The sequence below is a fragment of the Aspergillus fijiensis genome (genome assembly GCF_003184825.1).
Source record: "Aspergillus fijiensis CBS 313.89 unplaced genomic scaffold BO72scaffold_15, whole genome shotgun sequence".
NCBI lineage: Eukaryota > Fungi > Ascomycota > Eurotiomycetes > Eurotiales > Aspergillaceae > Aspergillus > Aspergillus fijiensis.
In genome coordinates, this window is record NW_024468991.1 from 224,081 (window position 1) to 243,157 (window position 19,077).

Consider the following 19,077-nt stretch of genomic DNA (forward strand, 5'->3'; position numbering starts at 1 on the left):
TCCCAGAGCCAGAGTTGTGTTCTTGCGATGCCGATTTCCCATCCATGCTCAAAATTCAACAAATCTTGAAAACACAGAAGAAGAATTGAAAAGCAAGGAAGAACACAAAGGCAAGGGGCTGGGAAGTTCGATTCACTGCTTATCATAATTCGAGCAAAAACACTATGTTACACCACACCACACCAAGCCTCACACCCAATCCCAATCAGTATTCACTCGACCCTCTACCCCTCATTCAGGCCCGGACCCCATCATCAATCCTCAACCACCTGTGGCCACCCATAATACTCAAAGTACCTCGTCATTGTCGGGAAATGCTCACTGCCCGGAGCACAAAACGCATAGCGATCGATACTGCGCGACGGAGGCCGGTAGTCGCTCAGCCGCCGGTAGCAAGCATCGCGGTCCGGGTGCTTCGTCCACGCCACCAGCGCCTCGAAGTTCCTACATTGTCGGATCTGGGCCTCTCCGGCCCCGTTAACCAGCTGCAGCGACGGCATCGGTGTGTCGTCGGCGCGACACATGAGGTCCTGTCGCAAGGTGTCGAGACAATGCTCGACGTGGCCGAAGGAGATGGGGTCTGTTTCCGGGGAGAGAAGCTTTTTGAAAGCTCGGCGGATGTTTTTCTACCTCACCCGATAGAAGATGAGTTAGCTGGGTATCAACTTTGATCACATATCAGACACACAAGGTGAATACCTCACGTACCAGACAGTGTAGTTGATGATAGACTTTGACAAAGTAGATCTTCCGGTTTGGGTCCATCCCAGGAGTCAGGGAGGCCGATCTCCTCAGCCCATTCAATCGTAGGAGCGATAACCATCGAATCCAGACTAAGGCTATCCCACATGTGATCCGCAAGCGTCTGGTTGTTGCTGGTGTAGTCGGTGGAGAGGGAGTATCGGGTTGGCACATCGTAAGCGAGTCCACCTTGTAATTCGGAGATGTAAGGATGTTCCCGCGTGTGGGGATATGTGTGGAAGACTTACCGTATGTAGAGCGTTGGAGTTGCGGAGCCCTGCAAAGGGTCGCAGAGTCACAATGAGAACTTTGCGGGCTCTGTCGGAATACAAAACAGACATTGGCCGCCAACGATATCAAGAGACACAGCGTCATAAATGACGACCCGCGGCTGTTGACTGTTGGTAGCAAGCTTGCCCTTTTGTGGGAGAGGAGCCCGTCTGCGACGGTTGCTTCGAGCTCCCCGTCCTCGATCGTTCCGGCATGCTCACTTACCTTCCGGTATATGCCTAGCATAATAGAAGACCCTGGTAGGTATGGAGATCAATAGTCGATATACAAAGATATTCCAACTGAAAGTGGAACGGGTTAACAACATGAACATTGGCGTGTTTCAGCAATCGAAAAGCATCCAAGACAAATGACGAGTAAAGCTCTGTCTCCCTCCCCCCTTCCAAAATCGTTGAGGCTGAAATACTCAGGCCACCTAAGGTGTGTAGAAAATAGCCCCGTTTGCTGACGGGGTAGTACAGTACAACCATCAACATTTGTCCGAGCTACCACAATCCCAATAGCCCTTTAGTCAGCTATGTCAGCCTACAAACATTACGCAAATTGGGTAAGAGTCATATGTTGCCGTCTTCTTCAAGCCACTGGGAGGTTTTGAGCACCAACATTTGTGCGACACCCCCCGTGATCCGTGCCGCCGATCAAATGAACAGATTTGAAATTCGGCCCCTGAGTGCAATCAAGTAATTCTCCGAGCGACACTGGTTTCCGTGTGACACGACGAGGTCAATGCGCAGTGTTAGAGCCATCGCAAGGATGTATTTCCGTGGCCCTCTCTTGAAGATAGTCCACGGTGAGCAAAAATATTCCACACTGCCCCTTCCGTGAGTCAGATAGATAACGTCGATGTTTCAACAATTCATCCCCTGAGGAAACCTATAAACAGGAAGGCGCGTATATAAATTAGGTATGTGATGCATGAAACACACTCCACCACTTGTTCACTAATCTTCAACCGTTCACTGATTTTCAGCCCGAAGCTGCAGAATTCACCTCCAGAACGAGGTCGGCGCTGTAGATTCATCGCCTATCCACAATGCGCACCTCAAATCTCGTCCTCATAGCTCTGGCAACAACAGCCATGGGCCGCGTGGTAGACCAGAACAACCACGCTCCGCACCCAGTCACCACTGTGCAAACAGCGTCCTGTGTCTCGACCGGCCCGACGACCGTGTCGGACTGCATCCCTTCTTCTCTGAGTGTCGCGGCGGTATTCAGATAACTCTACCCTTTGACTCTCTTCAGCCACAAAAAGCACTTATTCTCATCTTTTACGACTCTCGCTCCAGGTACATCATCTTGGAAAGCGGATGAAAAAGTATTTATACAGAATAATATAGAAAAGTACCCCCACTCCGCCAGTGGTAACTAAGGCGGCGCCCCCGAATCACTATCCAGAAGCCGCGTAGTCCCCGACCCGTACCGCAGCCCCGTCGTGCGCTCCACCCCAGCCGGCTTCAGCATGCCGCTCGGGAAGGACTCCAGGAACTCGCGAAGATAGGGCACGCACGCTGCCACAATCGTGACGGTCTGCAGGACCTGGCCGCAGAGCATCCACGGGTAGAGGGCCACGGGAAGGGAGGGGCTGGGGTCGAAGCCGTGGACGTAGTGGAGTTGGGCGGCGGAGACGAGGATGTCTCTATTTGTTTTTAGCAAACTGGTTAGGACGGGTAGGCACTCGTGACATACGGTCTATCATACGCGGGAGGGCAGGGATAGAGGAGAAGAGGGGAGACGTACAAAGTCCGAACGCTCAAGCATCCGATCACCACCAGCCGTTTGCGCAGACGCATGCGAAGTCGGTAGATGAGGATGCTCGGGATAGCAAATAATATGGTCTCGATGATGATGTTCACGGCGCCGTAGTAGGTCCATAGAGCTGTCTGTATCAAGAAACATGGTAAGCGCGTGTAGAAAGCTCGGCATGCGCGAATAGACTCATACCGCGTCCAAGCATGCCCCAGACATCAGGTTCCAAACCTCAGGCGGACGGCACTGGAAGGCGACCGCGAGGACCATGGTGAAGGTCCAGAGGATGAGAAACGTCCCGACGGCGACGATGGCGCGGGTGAAAGTCGTCGGCGCGCTTCCGGACAGAACCATGTAAAAAAGAGCGACGAAGGAGAGCTTTCCCAGCCCGAGGGTCAGGACATGGAAGATCTCCGTCAGGTAGATGGCTGTCTGGAGGCCCGCGAGCTGGTCTTCGAGGGTGTCATCGTCGATCCCCGGTCGGCTCAGGCCACGGGTGGCGGCGAGAGAGACAGTGGCCCCGGCGATGGCGGATGAGAGCTGTCCGGAGGTGTGAGATTTCTATGATTGGAGCCAGCACACCGGGAATGTTAGGGGTTTCTTACTGACCAGTGTGCTCAATAGAAGGGTCAGAACCAAGATCTTCCTTCCGAGGAGATGCCAGCTCGTCAGAAGGCAGGCCGCCACCGCCCCGGATGACACAATCAGCAAGAATCATGAAACAATCTTAACGACGGCGCCGTGATCCTCCATCTTGCACGGCAAGAAAGATTAACACACACTTGGACGCCAACAGTGGGGTTCTGTCTATCCGAAGGATTTCGGAAGTTTATCGTATTCGGAGTAAAGCTATGGGCGTGCTGGATACATTTAAAAGCCAACTTAAGACCGCGAGGTAGGCAGAAATGTCGACTCGGTCACATCTGCTGAGTAAGGTAGTACTGTGTGGGAATGATGGTTTGGTGATCATGGCGAGGGCGTGAGAAGACAACACCCAACCCTAACAGAACCAGCAAACGGTAGCCCCCTCCCCCCATTTCCTCAATGAGGCCATCCCACTGCAACATCGCAATATTACAATCTCAATGCTGCTGCCTCCCTGTGACTGGAGCTAGGTACTCCCCTGGCCTGAAAGAGAACAGGACCTACATATCCTGATGCTAATCGCAGACCCCGGGGCAGCCTCATCTCGACCTCGGTCCAGGGCGACGCTCGGTCAGCAGAAATTGACTTTGTCCTACACATTCTGATCCCGGGTCTGGCTCTGGCTTTCCTCGCCAGAGGTCGAATGACAAATCGGCCATGGGTGGTGGCACAAAGGTCTCCCCAGGCGACAGGCATCTTGGTTAAACCGTAAGCCCCGCACCTTGTCCTACTTTGCCGATCGGACAGCCCGATGTTGAATCAGGGGCCCAGGCCAGCCATCCCTTCCCTCTGTCAACCGTTGGAATCTCTTCGGTGGTTTTCCGTTTTTCCGTTATGTTCTTTCCGTTCCTTTTCCAGAATTCGAATGGGGTCTGTTCTTGCATGCCCATCCTGCTCACCCTCCAATACCAGAACCAACCTCCTCCGACAAGATGCGCGAGCGCTCCCAGCTGAAAGTGTGGTCGAACTGACCTCAATAGTGGCAGAGGGACCTTCTGTTCTCTATCGGGGCAATGTGGTCCTCTGTACGCGGGATGCCTTCGAGTTGGCCCAGGTGGGAAAGAGGGAGGTCCTCAAGGTAAGTCCTACAGTTGGACATATGCCTTCATCTACTTGTCAGCTGACCCATTTGACAGCGCAGATTCGGACTGGCCAGCACGGTGGGATTTGCCTGCAGCCTGATGCTCACATGGGAGGCTTTTCTTATGTTCGTTGCCACACATTGCTCAGTCGACCTAAATTGACATGAAAATAGTAACTTCGGCGTAGGCCTGCCAAAGTATGGTTCCCCGATGCCGTGCTGACATGAAAGGCTCTGTGTTGGTGTTAATCTCGTTCCTAGTGGAGGGCCAGCCGGTCTGGTCTATGGCTATATCGCAGTCTGGACCGGTTTCATCAGCATATTTACTGCATTGGGGGAGCTGGCGAGCATGATCCCTTCGGTAGGTTTTGACGGCTGCTGCTCGTGGTCACTCTCTGACATAATATCCGCAGGCCGGTGGGCAATACCACTGGGCGAGTATCCTAGCACCCGAGTCATCGAAGCGATTCATCAGCCATGTCACCGGTATGTCAATGCATCTTTTCAACAACATAAAATCACTTTCAATTCTAATTCAAGGCGATGGCTCAATCTGCATTATCGCTTGGACAGCTGTTCCAACAGGGGCGGTGTATGTAGCCGGGAGCATCCTGCAGAATGCGGTTGCGATGAAACGTCCAGAATACGAACCTCAAGGCTGGCATGTAACGTTGATTTTGGGGGGGATTCTACTAATCTGCGCGATCCTGAACACCTGGCTAGGGATGATTCTGCCCGTGCTGGAGGTGTTCATAGGCATCGCCCACGTGCTTGGCTTTTTCGCGGTTCTCATACCGATTGTCTATCTAGGTCCCAAGGCTGACGCCAGGTCAGTATTTGTCCAGACCTTCAATGTCGGCGGTTGGCGTGATATCACATTGGCCACATTTGTGGGCTTAAAGGGAATCGTTGGCGCTTTTTTAGGTATGTCCGGCGGCCCGTCCCTTCAGCGTGGTAACTAGTTATGAGAGCTAACGTAAACCAGGCACAGATGGCGTGGTACATGTAAGTCTTTACAGATGGCTCGTTCGATTCCTTTACTGATACCCGCAGATGGTGGAGGAGATCGCGAATAGTACCATGGTAGTTCCACACTCGATGCTGTTTGCCGTTGCCATTAACGTAGTCCTTGGCTTCGCGATGCTGATCGCCTTCCTGTTCACGGCGGGAGATCTGTCCGCCGTTCTCAAATCGGACGCTCCATATCCCTTCATGCAGATCCTCGAAAGTGCCACCCAGAGCACGGGGGCTGCCATTGTGTTCTCGAGCATGATCGCGATCATGCAGGCCTGCTGCGGACTCGGCGGGATTTCCTCCGGGAGTCGCATGCTGTGGGCCTTCTCGAGAGAACAGGCCCTTCCAGGCTGGCGGTGGATTCTTCAGGTACGCTGCAGTCTGCTTACCTGCCTGACCCTCCCACTAATCCGACCTCTACAGCTCAATAAGCGAACATCGGTTCCTTTCCACAGCATCTGCGTGATCGCCATCGCAGCCGGCCTCATCGGCTTCATCAACATCGGCTCGTCGGTAGTGCTGAACATCGTTCTTTCGCTGCTGATGGAGGCATTCTTCTTCTCCTACGTCATCCCCCTATCCCTGCTCCTGTATCGCCGCGTCAAAGGACACATTTCTGAACCGCAGCAGGGTGACGGGGATAACAAAGGCTTCGTCTGGGGTCCTTTCCGGGTGAGGGGGTGGCTAGGCATAGCGAACAACATCTTCGCGCTGGTCTTCTCGGGCATCGTAGTCATCCTCGGATTCTGGCCCGCGAGCAGCCATCCGACTCCATCGCACATGAACTACAGCGTAGCGATCTTTGCCGGGGTGTTGATCCTGGCAGTGGGGTATTATCTGGGATGGGGGAGGCAGCATTATATGGGACCCTTGGCCGAGGTTGAAGTTATGGCGGGAACCGTGGAACAAAGAAGGGGTGAGAGGGGTTTGTGAAACCAAGACTCTTGCTCGGCCTGTGTCATAGTGAATGAAGGCGTCAATACTCGGACATAAACATAAATACTAGATCCCTCTTACCGTCCAGCTCTATCCTCCGGCTCTACCTCTTTCCAGATATCACCACATCTCTTTCAAGATTTCTGCCACAAGATGACAGAGTCAACAGCACAATTTCCGTCTCTCCCCTTTGAAATCCGCGAAGTCCGCACCAAAACCGACTTCGCGCGTCTAAATGACGTTCTCTGGACTGCAAACTTCCATCCCTACGAGTGAGTCACTCCAAGCCCCCGCCCCATTTACCACCTACCCATCCTCGCCTCATGAGTCTCATCCAGAACACACATCCTATCCCCAATCCCTTAGGCTGACAGAACACCCTGTCATACAGACCAATCTTCACCCTCTGCCACGCCATCACCGGCCCGACTGCCGCCGACCGCGCGCACGACATCGCCCGCGACACCGACCTCCACTGGGCAGCCCACAAACGCAACCCAGCCTCGCACTACATCTACGCCCTCGACCCGACCACCGGCTGCGTCGCCGGGGGCTGCGAATGGACCTTCCACCACACCAACCCGTTCCCCGAGGGCGTGGTCCGCGTCCCGTGCACCTGGTACCCCGAGGGATCGGAGGTTGCAGAGTTCGCATCCCACGTATTGACGCAGTGTCTGTTGCCGCGGCGGACTTGGCTTCGACGGGCGCATGCGGGTTCGTGTTTCCTTGCTGGTTCTTGGGTGAACTGTACTAGAGGTGGGGTGTTTGCTGACTGGCTACTTGGGTATCTGTATAGGGGTCAATCGAATGGGCGTGCACCCGGACTACCGTCGTCAGGGAGTGGGACGGATGCTGATGCAGTGGGGCCATGAGCGGATTGACGCGTGGGGGTATGAGTGTTTCATCGAGTCCGGGGCGATGGGAAGGTGGCTGTACGAGGAGTGCGGGTATCGGAGGGTGATGGCGTTGGCGGTAGATTGCCACCGAGAATCCCAGTGCGGAGTGGGAGAGGCTGATGTTTGAGTATCGGTCAATGGGGATGTTGTTGCTGTGGAGGCCGCCCGGGGGAGTCTGGGATGAGCGGGTGCCGGCTGGGCCGTGGGCGGTGACGGAGGGGACCTGGCACGAGGTAGGGGTCGAGCGTGCGGATGATACGAGTCTGTCGATGGAGGATGCGCAGGTCGAAGAGGATCTCGGACCCTGCTAGGTGGTGGATGCAGCCTGGATGGGTGGTGGTTGTTCGGCTTGGCTGGTGTTCGTGATCGCTCACTCTGGACTCGAAAGTTCCGGAATCTGGGGGAAGTTAGTGGTTGTCGTGTATTGAGTCTACACGGGGCTAAGAGGTTGGTAGACATGAGATGAAGAGTCTCCGTCAGAGTCCCACCCGAAAGCAAGAACGGATTCTGCGGTGGTGATATAACATATTGTCCGGAAATCTAGGTTTTCTTTCTGGTCGATTGACGTTTGCGAGAATGTTGGGCTAACGTCATTGACATGTTGGGAAGGGAAATCCAGGGCTCCACCGCTGCCTTACACAAACTCAAACTGAACCAAAGGATGATTGTCAAGGTTTTTTTTCTCCTTTACTTTGCAACGTCACATCCTCTGTGTTGATGTCGCGTAATCGTTGATGAATATGTGGCAGTGGAACCTGAGTGATGTTACTCGTAAGTGCTGCCAGTAACTAGAATGCATATCAAGAGTCAAGGAAATCGGGGTGTTGCGCGTTACTCGGTCGGGAAAAGCCGGTTTTGTTCACTTCGCATCACCACCGATGCCGAATCCGGACACCCGCCACACCAACTGGACAGCCACAGTTTCCCTTCCCAAGCAAGACCTTCCGCTTGACAACAACACCAGGAAGCATACGTTATACGTATACGTATACACCCTGAGTATCAGCATGAAAGAGCATCTGCTATTTTAAGAATCCATCTCAAACCAAGGTTCACCAGGGGTATGACATGAGACCAACAGCATCCCTCACATCATGACTCTGTCATATCAACTGATTCTGCAAGGGCACACCCAGGGCTCACGCAACTCAAACACCTGACTGACTCCTTATCTTATCGTGGTGTGATCCACGGCATCGGCCTCGGCCCGCTCTGGCCCAAGGATCAGAGCTTCCTGGCCACACAATCAGCACGCTTTCGGAACCTTAATTGCAGAATTCAGAAGGTCTGCCGGTTGCAGACAGGTTGGGGAGCTGCATTTCAGCGGGTTGGGTGGCAGCCGTCGTAGAAAAATCTAGCATGATTGCGCGGTCGCACGCAACGGGTAGGTAGTCTATGTCGTTTGTCTGTGTTGGGCAGCATTGGCGACCGGGAGGACGCGACCGTGCCGATATCAGCATACAATTACCATATCAGAACGACTCAAGGGCAATTATCATTAGGTAGAGGATACTCAGAGTCGGCTAGCACGGCGTTCCAGCCCAGCCCAGCTGGACGGTGGTGGTCGGGTGAGCCGAAGAGTTTTTTTCCTTGCGCGGGAGAATTTCTTTCTATGCGCGGTTTTCGCACAGGGGGACGGGCGGGTTTCCTTCTGATAAGAGTGGCAAGTTTGGCGGAGAAATTGTTAAGGTTCGCTGCGGTTCTAGATGCCCCACTATACTCAAGGAAGCATAGACTGGCCCTGACAGCTTCGATCCCAACGGTCTAGGTCCCTTTCCGGCCATCTCGCCTCTCGGATCGATTGTGCCGCGTAAGAAGAAAATTTTGATCGGGTGTATGATTCACTACACCATAGCATAGATACTGTGTAGTTCTATCAGGAGATTATCCTAAGGGGTAAGGAAAAAGTTATATAAACGCTTTGTCGAGCTGGTCCTCCTCGACTTTCTTTTCTCTCATCATCCAACAAAGCATTCTAATTCTAATACCTCCTCCTCTTCCAAACCATACAACAAACACCAAAGCCCATCCGGGTTAGTTTCCGCCACACACAACCTTTCAAAATGACTATCCCCTTCCCCATGATCGGCCCCGAGAGCTACGGCCTCTACACTCGTCGCGCTGCTCCTCGCAACGTCGCAGAGGACGCCCTCGCCAAGGAGCTCGAGTCCACTGATGTCTCCCGCGGCCAATTGGGCTCGCGCAGCTCCTCCGCTGCCACTATGGCCACCACTTCCACCACCTCTTCATCCTCCAGCTGGAGACAGAAGCTTTCTCAAAAGTGAGTTCCTTCCTTCATCTTACCATCTGCATCTACAAAATGCTAATGACTTGAAAACAGGTACAAGAAGTTCCACTTCGCTTGAGTCTTCATCCGTCATTGTGAAACACATTACCACCACATCACGAAACCAACAAAACCACCATCATAAATAATCAACCATGAAAACCACTGAGCATATCCGCTCTGATACGACATATAACGGCATTTTCGGAGGAGTCTAGAAGGTTGTGAGCGGGGCGGGGAGTTTCTTTTTCACCTGTGAAAACTTTTTTAATACCTGTTAATACTTAATCTTGTCGGCGGGCATGTATATATGAACGCTTTAGAATTACATATTCATTTCACTTAACCTCCACAGAAATTCAACGAACATTACTTCCATCTCGAAACATTGTTATTCTTCTTGACTTGCGAGATAACCACAGTTTTCTGCCTAGGGAATATTTTGTGGAAAACGATCGTTTTGCCAATTCGTAGTGTAGATCATTCGTCTGGATGAAAACCGATCTCACCTACCAATTTTCTTATCTCGGAAATGGTCGCTGTTACAAGAGATGGTATTATCTGGGGGTGTTCACTCCCAATCCCTGATGCCGATCCCCTGGTACCCCTGGCCCTACCAAACACTAAGCAGCGCGAAAGAAGAAAAAAACTCACCTGGTCATATGCTTCTCACACTTGAGCGTAGCATAGGGGACAGGGGGGACCGGGTCGATCGGTTCCCAGCGGGAACGGCGGCATCGTCAGGGCCGTTAGCCAATCCAAGCATACAATTGCTAATGCCAATTGTTTCTTTTTTCGGAACAGGGACCGTGCGCAGGAGTCGGACGGGATTTTTTCCTTAGCGTCCGACTCTTCGGGAATTTTCGCGTGGCGAACTTGGATTCTCCGACTAGCTTAGTGGGCTCCACATCCCGATTATCCAGGCTCTTCGTCTCGGTCGGTGAGTCAAAGCGCGAGGCACCGCAACGTGCGGTGGAAGATAAGGGAACCGGTTTTCATGTTTGCTTTACTCAATTGATCCGCTACCTATCGGTCGAGAACAATGGTAGGATATGCCGATCATTTCGGGATGTTCGAGGATGCGAACCGGAGTTGATAACTCGGGGTGTTGGGAAAAACCAAGCTTTTGGGGTGTGGCCCGGTGAGAGGATTGGGTTCATTTTTATCTCTTCTTCGTTTGCCCTGTTAGGGCGTTCTCAATGATTAAAATGCCTTGACTAGAATGCCTTGCTTCTATACCTGCCCTGGGGTTATGTGGTCTCTAAATTGAAGGCCCAGCCCCACTTTCTGCTACCATGGTAAAGGCCATGTGTTTGGAGAGTATAATTCTGATGCAATATGTATCCACACCGAAGCAGGTCCACCAACTCTGCATGTAATCCGGATGCATGCAAGAGTAAGAGGCCTCATACCAGAAGAGTCTAGTCACATGATATGTTATGATGTTCACTTTCTGGATTGACTTTGTGTTATCGACACAAACAACACAAAAGGGTCAACTATAGATTCCTAAAGACCGCATTATTGAGCAGTATCGGGAGTAATCCGGCCACGTTATCCGACGCGATCCACAAGGCGAGGTGCCCACATTAGCGCTGCCAGTTCATCAACCAACCACCAAGAATTCTACAAATGGTTCCATATTGCCCAATCCTTTCTCATGATGCTGTCTAGAAGCAGCCCCTGATCACAATCCTCGACCGGCAACTGGGGCCTCATTGATTCAGCACCACTCAACGTGAATTTGCGACGACCTTGGTTTCAGGGCGCATAGACATCATTCCATACTCTTTCCGTCTCGGTGGTGCTAAGTGACTCCAGATCGGGCTCCTTGAGCGGCCGTATAGCAGCTATTCATCTAGCAGTGGGCTGGATTTCTTTAAGAAGTAAGGATACTAGCCCACTACAGGATATCATAAATTTCAATAAGTACCAAGGCCGAAAAACGATCAAGCCTAGATCACTACCACTGTGGTTTTATATACATATATATATAAATTTACACTAACCTAGATTACCTAGTCTACTAGTGTCCTGTATGTCAAATAGATAACAGAAGTATAGTTAGTTATACAGGAATGAGTGGGGGCAAAAAAGGCCCCGGAATGCGATCTGTAGTACCGGGTTCGAGGTAAGTTGCCGGCCCCAGCCTACAGCATGGGACCTCGGCGACAGTAAATTGACTGAGGCAGATGCCGGAGCAGCAGAATACCCGAAGACGGTGAAAAAGTATTTTAAACAGAACCAGAGGCCAAGTGAAGGTATATATCATATAGGTGGAGAGCTGACTTGAGCCTTTACTACATTATTACCTTATCATATCAAGCTTATCTTACTTACCCTTCAATTGGTACTCGTTCCTTATACCAATAAAAATGGGAGTCGAGTACGCAGTGGTTTGTATGGCCACTCCCGATGTAGAACAAGCTATGAAGACTGGAGATGTAAAGGATCCCATTCGAGAATAATAAACAAGACAAATTCAACAATCGATGAATCAATAATATCCAAGAAAGAACTCCAGTTGTGCATAGCTCACACTAAGATAAGGCAATGATCCAATGGAGATAGCCTGGCATTCTCTAATGAACAGAGAAGCAGTATACAGCACTCATATGATTCTCAGACACTCCCACGATCGTTGGAAGGAGATTGTCAAATCTGGCACGAAGCAGCGATTGTTTTGCTAAGCCAGCCCTTGGGTCGAACTTCGATAGGATTTTTCCGTGTTGTTGACATGATTCCACGCGGAGATGGCAGTATACACGAATTGTTGGTATAACAAGGTCTTCTTGTCGATACTTGAACGAAGACCTTCTTACCCGATGAGAAATGGACTGGCCGCATATAGTCACACTTGTGGCGGGCGAGTACATTCCTGCAACTAATAGCCATCACCAGAAGACCAGAAAGGGTTTCGGTTCGCTCTCCGAATATCCGGTGTGAAGGTGGTTGGATAATTGCAAGCAGTGCCCATTGAACAATGAATGAAGACACCTAATGCCCCGAACAGAGCAGAAGCAGATAGTGTTCATCTAGCCGCCCCACGGACAGCACTCGATAAATTCTTGCTGGTCCATCGGCGCACATGTTGAAGATGAAAGGAAGAATTCGATGGAGGTCTCGATGCGCTGCTGGCCACCAGTGAGGTCCTGCCATTTAGCTGTGTCAGTCTTCGGAACTTTTTGTTCACCTTGCTTTGAGCTTCTTTAGCCAGACGCAGGTAGCGGATACAATGCTTTGTTCTATATTTGTGTAGAAAGATCCTCTTTTCTTGCATCGCACAGCACAATGAGTGCTAGGGGCAAAGGATTGCAGGTGATTGTTGCTATGTCTTTAATAAACCATTCCTTTCCCTTATTCTTCAATCCACTTAGCTGCAATCATAACAGTGTAATCAGTTGGAAATTCCCATCAATGTCTCCTTCAACTGCATTTGGGACTTGAAGTGCGAGCGCTATCGCTGCTCCTACACTAGCTATATATACAATCACGCGCCCTCGATTTCGACACCCCACCGCCACCACGACCACCTTGACACTATCAAATCAGGACGCAGGGCACCAATCACCACAAGCTGTTGCTCCTCTGAGGAAAAAGCCACCATGTCGTCGGGACAAACCTTCTTCAAGATGCTCCCGGGTCCGCCGCTCGATTCCGTTCGAGTCAGGCACCTGCAAAGCAGGCCGGACTACTGGGATAACGAGAAAATCAGGGCCATGATTGAAAAGAGCATGGAGCGCCCACCGCGAGATGCAGATCGCATTCCCCAAGCCGAGGCCACAGCTAAGATCTGGACAGCCATTGTCCTCGACGCTCTCAGCGTTTCGCCCTCAGTCAAGGACCCTAAACCTGACCAGGAGCCCCAGCGCCTCGAGGTCGACATCTGCCAACTTCGCAGTACCGACTGGGAGTCGCGGCACGAGGGCCCGCTGGCCGTCATCCTCACCCGCGCCAGATCGAAGGACGCGCCCGACCGCCACACCCCGGCCGTGCCCTTTCTCCAAGTCTTCTGCGTGGGCGGGACGGAGCCGCCCACGCTGGACGAGGCGCGCGCCCTAGCGGATTGTTGGGTGCCGCGCCAGAGTCGGTGGGAGATCCGGGAGGCAGGCGGCGCGTTTGTCCTGGCCAAGGGCCACCGGATGTCGATCTTCCAGTGGAGACCGGAGTGTTCCGACTGCGACCCGGACGAGTTGACCCTGTTTCCCTGGTACGGCGGGGACATAGACCATGGGTACCGCTGCCTCTGGCATGACCACGAGGAGGTCGAGCAGCTCATGAAGACCCTGCGTCGCCGGATCCAGGATTGCCCCATCGCATGCGAGCACCATCCGAGTAAGGATTGCTGCGTCGGAATAGAGTCTGATTCTGAATGAGCGGCTCTCACTCGTCCCGCTCGCCCACTCTCCTCGTGTCTGAGCAGCTGATGGCTTGACCCGAACTTTCCAAACTTGTATTATCAATGCATAATCTGATCTTGTAATCTCTTTCCTCACATTTCTGAATCCCTCTCTATCTTGCAATTCGTACTTCTATGTTACCCCGCCTGTCCACGCAACAACCAAATTACTGTACCTTTAGTCAATTCTCACTCTAACCCCTCTCTAATCCACCCTCGAACCCACTAAAAGAGGCAGATATATACAAATGGCTGCGCCCCGGACCTCATTCACGCACAAAGCGTCGCCATCACTGAACCACCGACTGAACCACCGACTGAACCACCTGATCCAACTCTTCCACCTCCAGCCCCAACCGGGCATTCCAAGAACCCCCGGGCACGCGGCTCCAATCGCCGTAGGGCCCATCGGGGAACCTTCCCAGTCCGGCCGCCAGGTTCAGGATCCGCGCGCCGGCCAGATCCCCCTGATTGAAGCGCTCCGTGCTCTCTTCGATCAAGGGCTTCAGGTCCACGCGCTGGACAGCCCATTTCTCGCCCCCTGTCGCCCGCTCGAGCGCCGCGAGGACCTCGTTCTGCGTCACCGTGAAGGACTCGACGTAGACGTATTGGTTCTTGGTCAGCTCGGCATGTCGGAGGATGGCAACCAGGGCCCGGCCAATCTGCGAGAAGGTGCTGACGGAGGCCGGGATGACGCCGTCGTCGTAGATGGTGGCTTCGTGGGTCTGCAGGTTGAAGCCCAGAAATCCGATCTTGAGGGCCTATTTCCGAGAGAACCGATATTAGAGATCTGTCGCGAGAGTGGAAAGAGAATTGCAGATGGTAACGAAGAATGTTTCCAAAGGTCCTTAGGATAGAGGGGTAGATGAACCTCATCCGGGAACAATCAACGTAGGAGACAGGGGGAGGGGAGAATAGTAGACACGAGAAAGACAACTCACATAGTCAAAGAAGGCGCCGGTGATGACCGTCGTCCAACTCATCTGATCTTCCCTCGCTCTCAGGTAGTCGACCTTGGCTTTCTTGCCCTCCAACATAGGCGCCAGAGCCCGGACTCGCTCATCGGCCGAGTTGTTCCCAAACTCGGCGGGAATGAATCGTTTGACCCCGGCTGCGAGGGCCGCGTCGACCAGTTTCTGCTGGGCAGCGTAACCGCCTCGCCCAACGACGCTGATGACTGCATCCTGGTCCCGGAAGGCGGAAACCAAGGATTCGTGGCTGTAGTCGGACCGAATCACGGGCACCCCCTCTGGGAACACGCTCGTTGAAGAGTCCCGGGAAAGCACGGTGACGCGGAATTCGTCAGCGGAGAGAAATGCCTTGAGAACATGGGGCCCCAAGTTGCCTCCGGCCTGGAATCATGCGACGAGTTTCTCTGGTTAGTTTCCATTTAGATACGGTGGTTCTCTGAGACGATGTGCTTACCCCGACTATAACGACGTTTCTCAACGAGGATGCCATTTCTATTCAGGTCTATTGGTCTCTGCGTGACGAGTCGAGTGGAAGATGAGAAGATCTGCTCTGAATGATATTAGTAGTCACAGCTAGATGTAGGGCCTTTTATACACTTTGAGATTGTCCTGTATTGGTAAGCATTGCAATGATGCCATCTACACATACTCGCCTAGTATACTTCACACTTCGTCGAGGGGCGATTACAAATCCCAGCGCTTAACCGTTTTGGGTCAAAAAGTGCGATTGGTCGACCGGCAAGTCTCCACAAACTCCCATTGAATGTGATGTGTGAGGTGTGAGGTAGGGCTATGAGTAGTTCTACCATGAGTATATGTACGTATACTGCACGCCCTGCAACGGGATCTCCACGTGCATACGGGTATGAAAAATGCGACGTATGTCAATTGCACGCGCAGTTATATCCCAATAGCCAAGTGCGCCCTAGCACTTTGCTAGCAATGAGGTTGGCCACAAGGGTTAGTTCGGTGGTGTCTTCTGCCGAACCACGGCCGGCATGCAAGTCGTGGATAACCCAATTAATAAGCAATTCCCCACAAGGGCAACAAGGGTCTTTTTCATAAGAATAAGACCCGGTGTACAGCGGAGCCCTTATGAGCATTAGCCTGCCGACTGGCTCCCTTGATTGTCTCTACCTATCCACCTGTTCTCGCTGCTTGACCAACCCTATGAGCCCCCTTAGCCCTCACACACATGATCCGTCGAGATTTGCAGCGTGCGCGCCGGACAGTCAAATCCCGTGGTAAATTATCATCTCCTCTGAATTGCTGGTCTGCGGGTTATGGAAAAAGATTGCTGACAAATGGCTATGGCAGCTGGATGTGCACGGTGCAAGCAACGTGTAGGCTTATCCATGATGTCCCACCCCCTGACCCTCTTTGCGTTTTTCAACAACCAATCAATACCTATGATTCAAATTTCTACCTCAAGTCAAACACCTACTAATGTCTGGAAGCGAATCAAATGCGACGAGGGAAGGCCTTCTTGTCTGGCGTGCTCCAGCAGGGGATATGATTGCCCGGGATACCAGAAGGCCGTCAAATGGTTGGCGAAGTATGAATTACGCGAGTCGAATTCCTATGCGCTGAGCGTGCATCCGTCGGCAAATGGCCCCGGAACTGGACCCTCTATGAGCTGGTTTCTGGAGCCTGCAGAGAAACTGCGTACCGCTCTGCAAAGCCATCCTCCGCCCGTGCTGAACCAAACCTCATCTAGTGAAAGCCCCTCTGCTCGTCATGTTCATGGGGAGTGCGACTATTCATCTGCGGGCCAGCTATACCTTGATATCTCTGAGGGACTGCGGGAACGGCCGAACAGCCAGGTTCCTGGCGGCCACGATGCCCACAACCAATTCGACGGAGATGACTACACGTGTGTCTTGGATAACTCCTTGCCAGGCCAGAGCTTAGATTTCACCCCACGTCATATCTGCTGTGGCAATGGGGATGCGCGAGGAGATAATGAAATCGATTTGCCTGATCCCTGCCCTCTAGCAGACACCTGCACGATATTACGGGCATATTATCTTTATCACACATGTCGTATCCTCTCCGGGTTTGACTCGCCTACAAACCCTTTGCGCGAGTGGGCTTCCAAGCTCTCAACACAAAATGAAGTGGTCCATTCCTGCGTCCTGTCAATATCGGCCGCCCATATTTCACAGCAGGGGCACGGAACCAGTACACTGGCATTGGGCCATCACACGCGTGCACTCTCGAGCCTCGCGACCTCGGTAGCGAGCTTAGATGGTGCGCTGCTCGAGTCAACTGTACCGGATACTGAGAGGAAGTCAGTCGCAAGAAGGAGTGAATCCATGACTGCATTGCTCTTTGGTATTACCATATTCGGCATGACGGCGGTATGTTGGAATTTTCTGTCTCTTCCCTTCTCCATCTTCGTTTCTGTCATGATCTCTTCTCCTTCGGTTCGTGATTGTTAAATATTCGTTCCGCTCTTGCTTCATGTGTAAGACCTTGCATGGGAACGCCAGCTAACGTCGGTTCAACTCCTAGTCTTGGCATGATTCCTCGTCGCTTGGAATCCAACACCTGCAGGCGGCACGGGCGATCTTCCGAGCATTATACTCACACTCAGGCCTATGCCTCGGGGTCAGCGCACGAGGGCTTGGCGTCCTCCACGACTCTTCGATCCCAGCCCATCCACTCCCCGCGCATGCTAGCGGTGCGGCTGCTCCGCAGCACTTCTTCGTCGGCGCGTTGGCCTATTGGGAAGCCCTGACATCGTTCGTCGTGGACCAAGAAGACCTCGAGGGGGCCGAGTACCTACTCGCCTCTCGGCCGCGTGTGAGCCATCAAGGTGCAACTCGAGGGATGCTTAAAGATCCCCATCCTTGGAGCGGAATCTCGCCGGAGCTGTTTATTTACCTCTCCGAAATCGGTGCGATCGCCAGACGATTTCATTATCTCCGCAGGGATCGGTCAACCTATATGGCAGCACGCGGAGGAGGCTCGGCTGCGTTCCAACTTCAGGCGCAGCGTAATGATCTGCGCTCACATGCCGGGCGACTCAAAGTATTGGTATCGCAGTACCGGGTTCCACCTCCTGAAGCTGTGCGGGGAACCGGTGACGCACTTGCGCCCGCCGCCCATTTCCGCACCCTGGCGAGAGTGTACCAGCTTTCAGCCCTGTTGGAACTCTATAGAATGTTCCCTGAGTTGGAGCAGCAGGATGATCCTGCGTCTGGGCCGTGGCTGTCTCCGCATGAGGCTGCCTTGGAGGAGGGTGTGAATCACGAGCACCGACGAAGACAATTGCATGCGCGGGCGGTTGGCATTCTGTCGTTGATTGCCTCTATCCCCGAGACCTCGAGCACGCGGGCAACTCAGATGCTGGCTCTCGTCATTGCTGGGAGCACCCTGCAGCCGTTGCCGGTCAATGATGGCGTGGACCTATTGTCTTCAGGGAGAACGTCAGGAGCTGGTGCAGGAGGAGCTATCACGCCACCGTCTTACGCTACTCCGACTACTATGGGTAGTACTGCACAAGCGGACATCCAACATTGGCGAGCGTTTGTGGCCGATCGGCTTCGGAATCTAGCTTGCTACGTCGGCCTGGCGACCGTGCAACAGGCAGCCAGAATCGTGGAAGAATCCTGGGCTCGAGCAGACCGCCAGGCGGCCGTAGGGTTGGTCGGGCACGGGGCGGCGCGAGTCATGTCTCAGCGGGGTCTGGTTGTACATTGGATCGACGTGATGATCGAGTGTGGGCTGGAGACTATCTTGGGCTAGAAGTCAAATTGCGATTCGGAGGTGACACACCTCGTTGGTAGGGAGGGTTACGTTGCCCATCCTCCTCGCAGGCTAATGCTTCAGGATTGAAACTTGCTCACTGTGTTTTGATGGGATTCGTGGAAGGTTTCATTTCACTTCTCACAATTAAGCTCAAGAACCGCAGCGAACAATCAAACTATACCTCAGCAGAAATGCCCCGCGCGGTACGTACATACTCTATGTACATGTGTAGCTGTAGGGTTCATCGATCGATGAACCCCACCCGATCGCCGGATCGATCGGGCCCCCGCGTGCCAGTACCACGGAACCACCCCGAT

The 19,077-nt window shown here is 52.9% G+C and overlaps 8 protein-coding genes across 8 annotated transcripts; 5 read left to right on the forward strand and 3 right to left on the reverse strand.

The window, feature by feature from the left end:
* Nucleotides 1–87: 87 nt before the first annotated feature.
* Nucleotides 88–1,114, reverse strand: BO72DRAFT_59140 (uncharacterized protein). The gene is made up of 3 exons (XM_040950556.1): nt 990–1,114; nt 709–930; nt 88–626 (listed from the first exon to the last, which is right to left on the reverse strand). Exons 1-3 carry the CDS (start codon nt 1,080–1,082, stop codon nt 255–257), a joined length of 687 nt encoding a protein of 228 aa, XP_040802875.1. The 5' UTR covers nt 1,083–1,114; the 3' UTR covers nt 88–254.
* Nucleotides 1,115–2,397: 1,283 nt separating this feature from the next.
* BO72DRAFT_494705 (uncharacterized protein) lies at nt 2,398–3,531 on the reverse strand (the record flags this gene model as incomplete). The annotated part of the gene is made up of 4 exons (XM_040948490.1): nt 2,398–2,668; nt 2,719–2,912; nt 2,974–3,318; nt 3,502–3,531. The coding sequence occupies 4 exons, from the start codon at nt 3,529–3,531 to the stop codon at nt 2,398–2,400; spliced, it is 840 nt and encodes a 279-aa protein (XP_040802876.1).
* A 757-nt stretch (nt 3,532–4,288) lies between these two features.
* On the forward strand, nt 4,289–6,451 carry BO72DRAFT_374688 (choline transport protein; the record flags this gene model as incomplete). Its single annotated transcript, XM_040941141.1, has 8 exons — nt 4,289–4,501; nt 4,560–4,630; nt 4,736–4,865; nt 4,918–4,990; nt 5,045–5,428; nt 5,490–5,509; nt 5,558–5,887; nt 5,942–6,451. The coding sequence occupies 8 exons, from the start codon at nt 4,289–4,291 to the stop codon at nt 6,449–6,451; spliced, it is 1,731 nt and encodes a 576-aa protein (XP_040802877.1).
* Nucleotides 6,448–7,661, forward strand: BO72DRAFT_476348 (GNAT family N-acetyltransferase; the record flags this gene model as incomplete). The annotated part of the gene is made up of 5 exons (XM_040947385.1): nt 6,448–6,726; nt 6,846–7,168; nt 7,251–7,426; nt 7,458–7,583; nt 7,635–7,661. The coding sequence occupies exons 1-5, from the start codon at nt 6,608–6,610 to the stop codon at nt 7,659–7,661; spliced, it is 771 nt and encodes a 256-aa protein (XP_040802878.1). The 5' UTR covers nt 6,448–6,607.
* A 1,656-nt stretch (nt 7,662–9,317) lies between these two features.
* BO72DRAFT_446640 (uncharacterized protein) lies at nt 9,318–9,778 on the forward strand. Its single transcript, XM_040944343.1, has 2 exons — nt 9,318–9,631; nt 9,692–9,778. Exons 1-2 carry the CDS (start codon nt 9,414–9,416, stop codon nt 9,714–9,716), a joined length of 243 nt encoding a protein of 80 aa, XP_040802879.1. The 5' UTR covers nt 9,318–9,413; the 3' UTR covers nt 9,717–9,778.
* A 3,464-nt stretch (nt 9,779–13,242) lies between these two features.
* Nucleotides 13,243–14,013, forward strand: BO72DRAFT_506489 (uncharacterized protein; the record flags this gene model as incomplete). Its single annotated transcript, XM_040949227.1, has 1 exon — nt 13,243–14,013. The coding sequence occupies one exon, from the start codon at nt 13,243–13,245 to the stop codon at nt 14,011–14,013; it is 771 nt and encodes a 256-aa protein (XP_040802880.1).
* A 256-nt stretch (nt 14,014–14,269) lies between these two features.
* BO72DRAFT_446641 (aromatic alcohol reductase) lies at nt 14,270–15,549 on the reverse strand. The gene is made up of 3 exons (XM_040944344.1): nt 15,462–15,549; nt 14,978–15,388; nt 14,270–14,797 (listed from the first exon to the last, which is right to left on the reverse strand). Exons 1-3 carry the CDS (start codon nt 15,495–15,497, stop codon nt 14,327–14,329), a joined length of 918 nt encoding a protein of 305 aa, XP_040802881.1. The 5' UTR covers nt 15,498–15,549; the 3' UTR covers nt 14,270–14,326.
* Nucleotides 15,550–16,129: 580 nt separating this feature from the next.
* BO72DRAFT_526423 (Zn(II)2Cys6 transcription factor) lies at nt 16,130–18,931 on the forward strand. The gene is made up of 4 exons (XM_040950032.1): nt 16,130–16,251; nt 16,325–16,350; nt 16,465–17,367; nt 17,522–18,931. Exons 1-4 carry the CDS (start codon nt 16,203–16,205, stop codon nt 18,755–18,757), a joined length of 2,214 nt encoding a protein of 737 aa, XP_040802882.1. The 5' UTR covers nt 16,130–16,202; the 3' UTR covers nt 18,758–18,931.
* The last annotated feature ends 146 nt before the right edge of the window (nt 18,932–19,077 follow it).

Coding starts and splice junctions, on each gene's coding strand:
- BO72DRAFT_59140 (XM_040950556.1), bottom strand. CDS start 1,082: ATGTCTGTTTTGTATTCCGACAGAGCCCGCAAAGTTCTCATTGTGACT. Junction 931..989: donor ACTCCAACGCTCTACATACG/GTAAGTCTTCCA, acceptor CCGAATTACAAG/GTGGACTCGCTTACGATGTG. Junction 627..708: donor ATCATCAACTACACTGTCTG/GTACGTGAGGTA, acceptor CGGGTGAGGTAG/AAAAACATCCGCCGAGCTTT.
- BO72DRAFT_526423 (XM_040950032.1), top strand. CDS start 16,203: ATGATCCGTCGAGATTTGCAGCGTGCGCGCCGGACAGTCAAATCCCGT. Junction 16,252..16,324: donor CCGGACAGTCAAATCCCGTG/GTAAATTATCAT, acceptor TGGCTATGGCAG/CTGGATGTGCACGGTGCAAG. Junction 17,368..17,521: donor CCATATTCGGCATGACGGCG/GTATGTTGGAAT, acceptor TTCAACTCCTAG/TCTTGGCATGATTCCTCGTC.
- BO72DRAFT_446641 (XM_040944344.1), bottom strand. CDS start 15,497: ATGGCATCCTCGTTGAGAAACGTCGTTATAGTCGGG. Junction 15,389..15,461: donor GAAACGTCGTTATAGTCGGG/GTAAGCACATCG, acceptor GCATGATTCCAG/GCCGGAGGCAACTTGGGGCC. Junction 14,798..14,977: donor CCGGCGCCTTCTTTGACTAT/GTGAGTTGTCTT, acceptor TCTCGGAAATAG/GCCCTCAAGATCGGATTTCT.
- BO72DRAFT_446640 (XM_040944343.1), top strand. CDS start 9,414: ATGACTATCCCCTTCCCCATGATCGGCCCCGAGAGCTACGGCCTCTAC. Junction 9,632..9,691: donor AGACAGAAGCTTTCTCAAAA/GTGAGTTCCTTC, acceptor ACTTGAAAACAG/GTACAAGAAGTTCCACTTCG.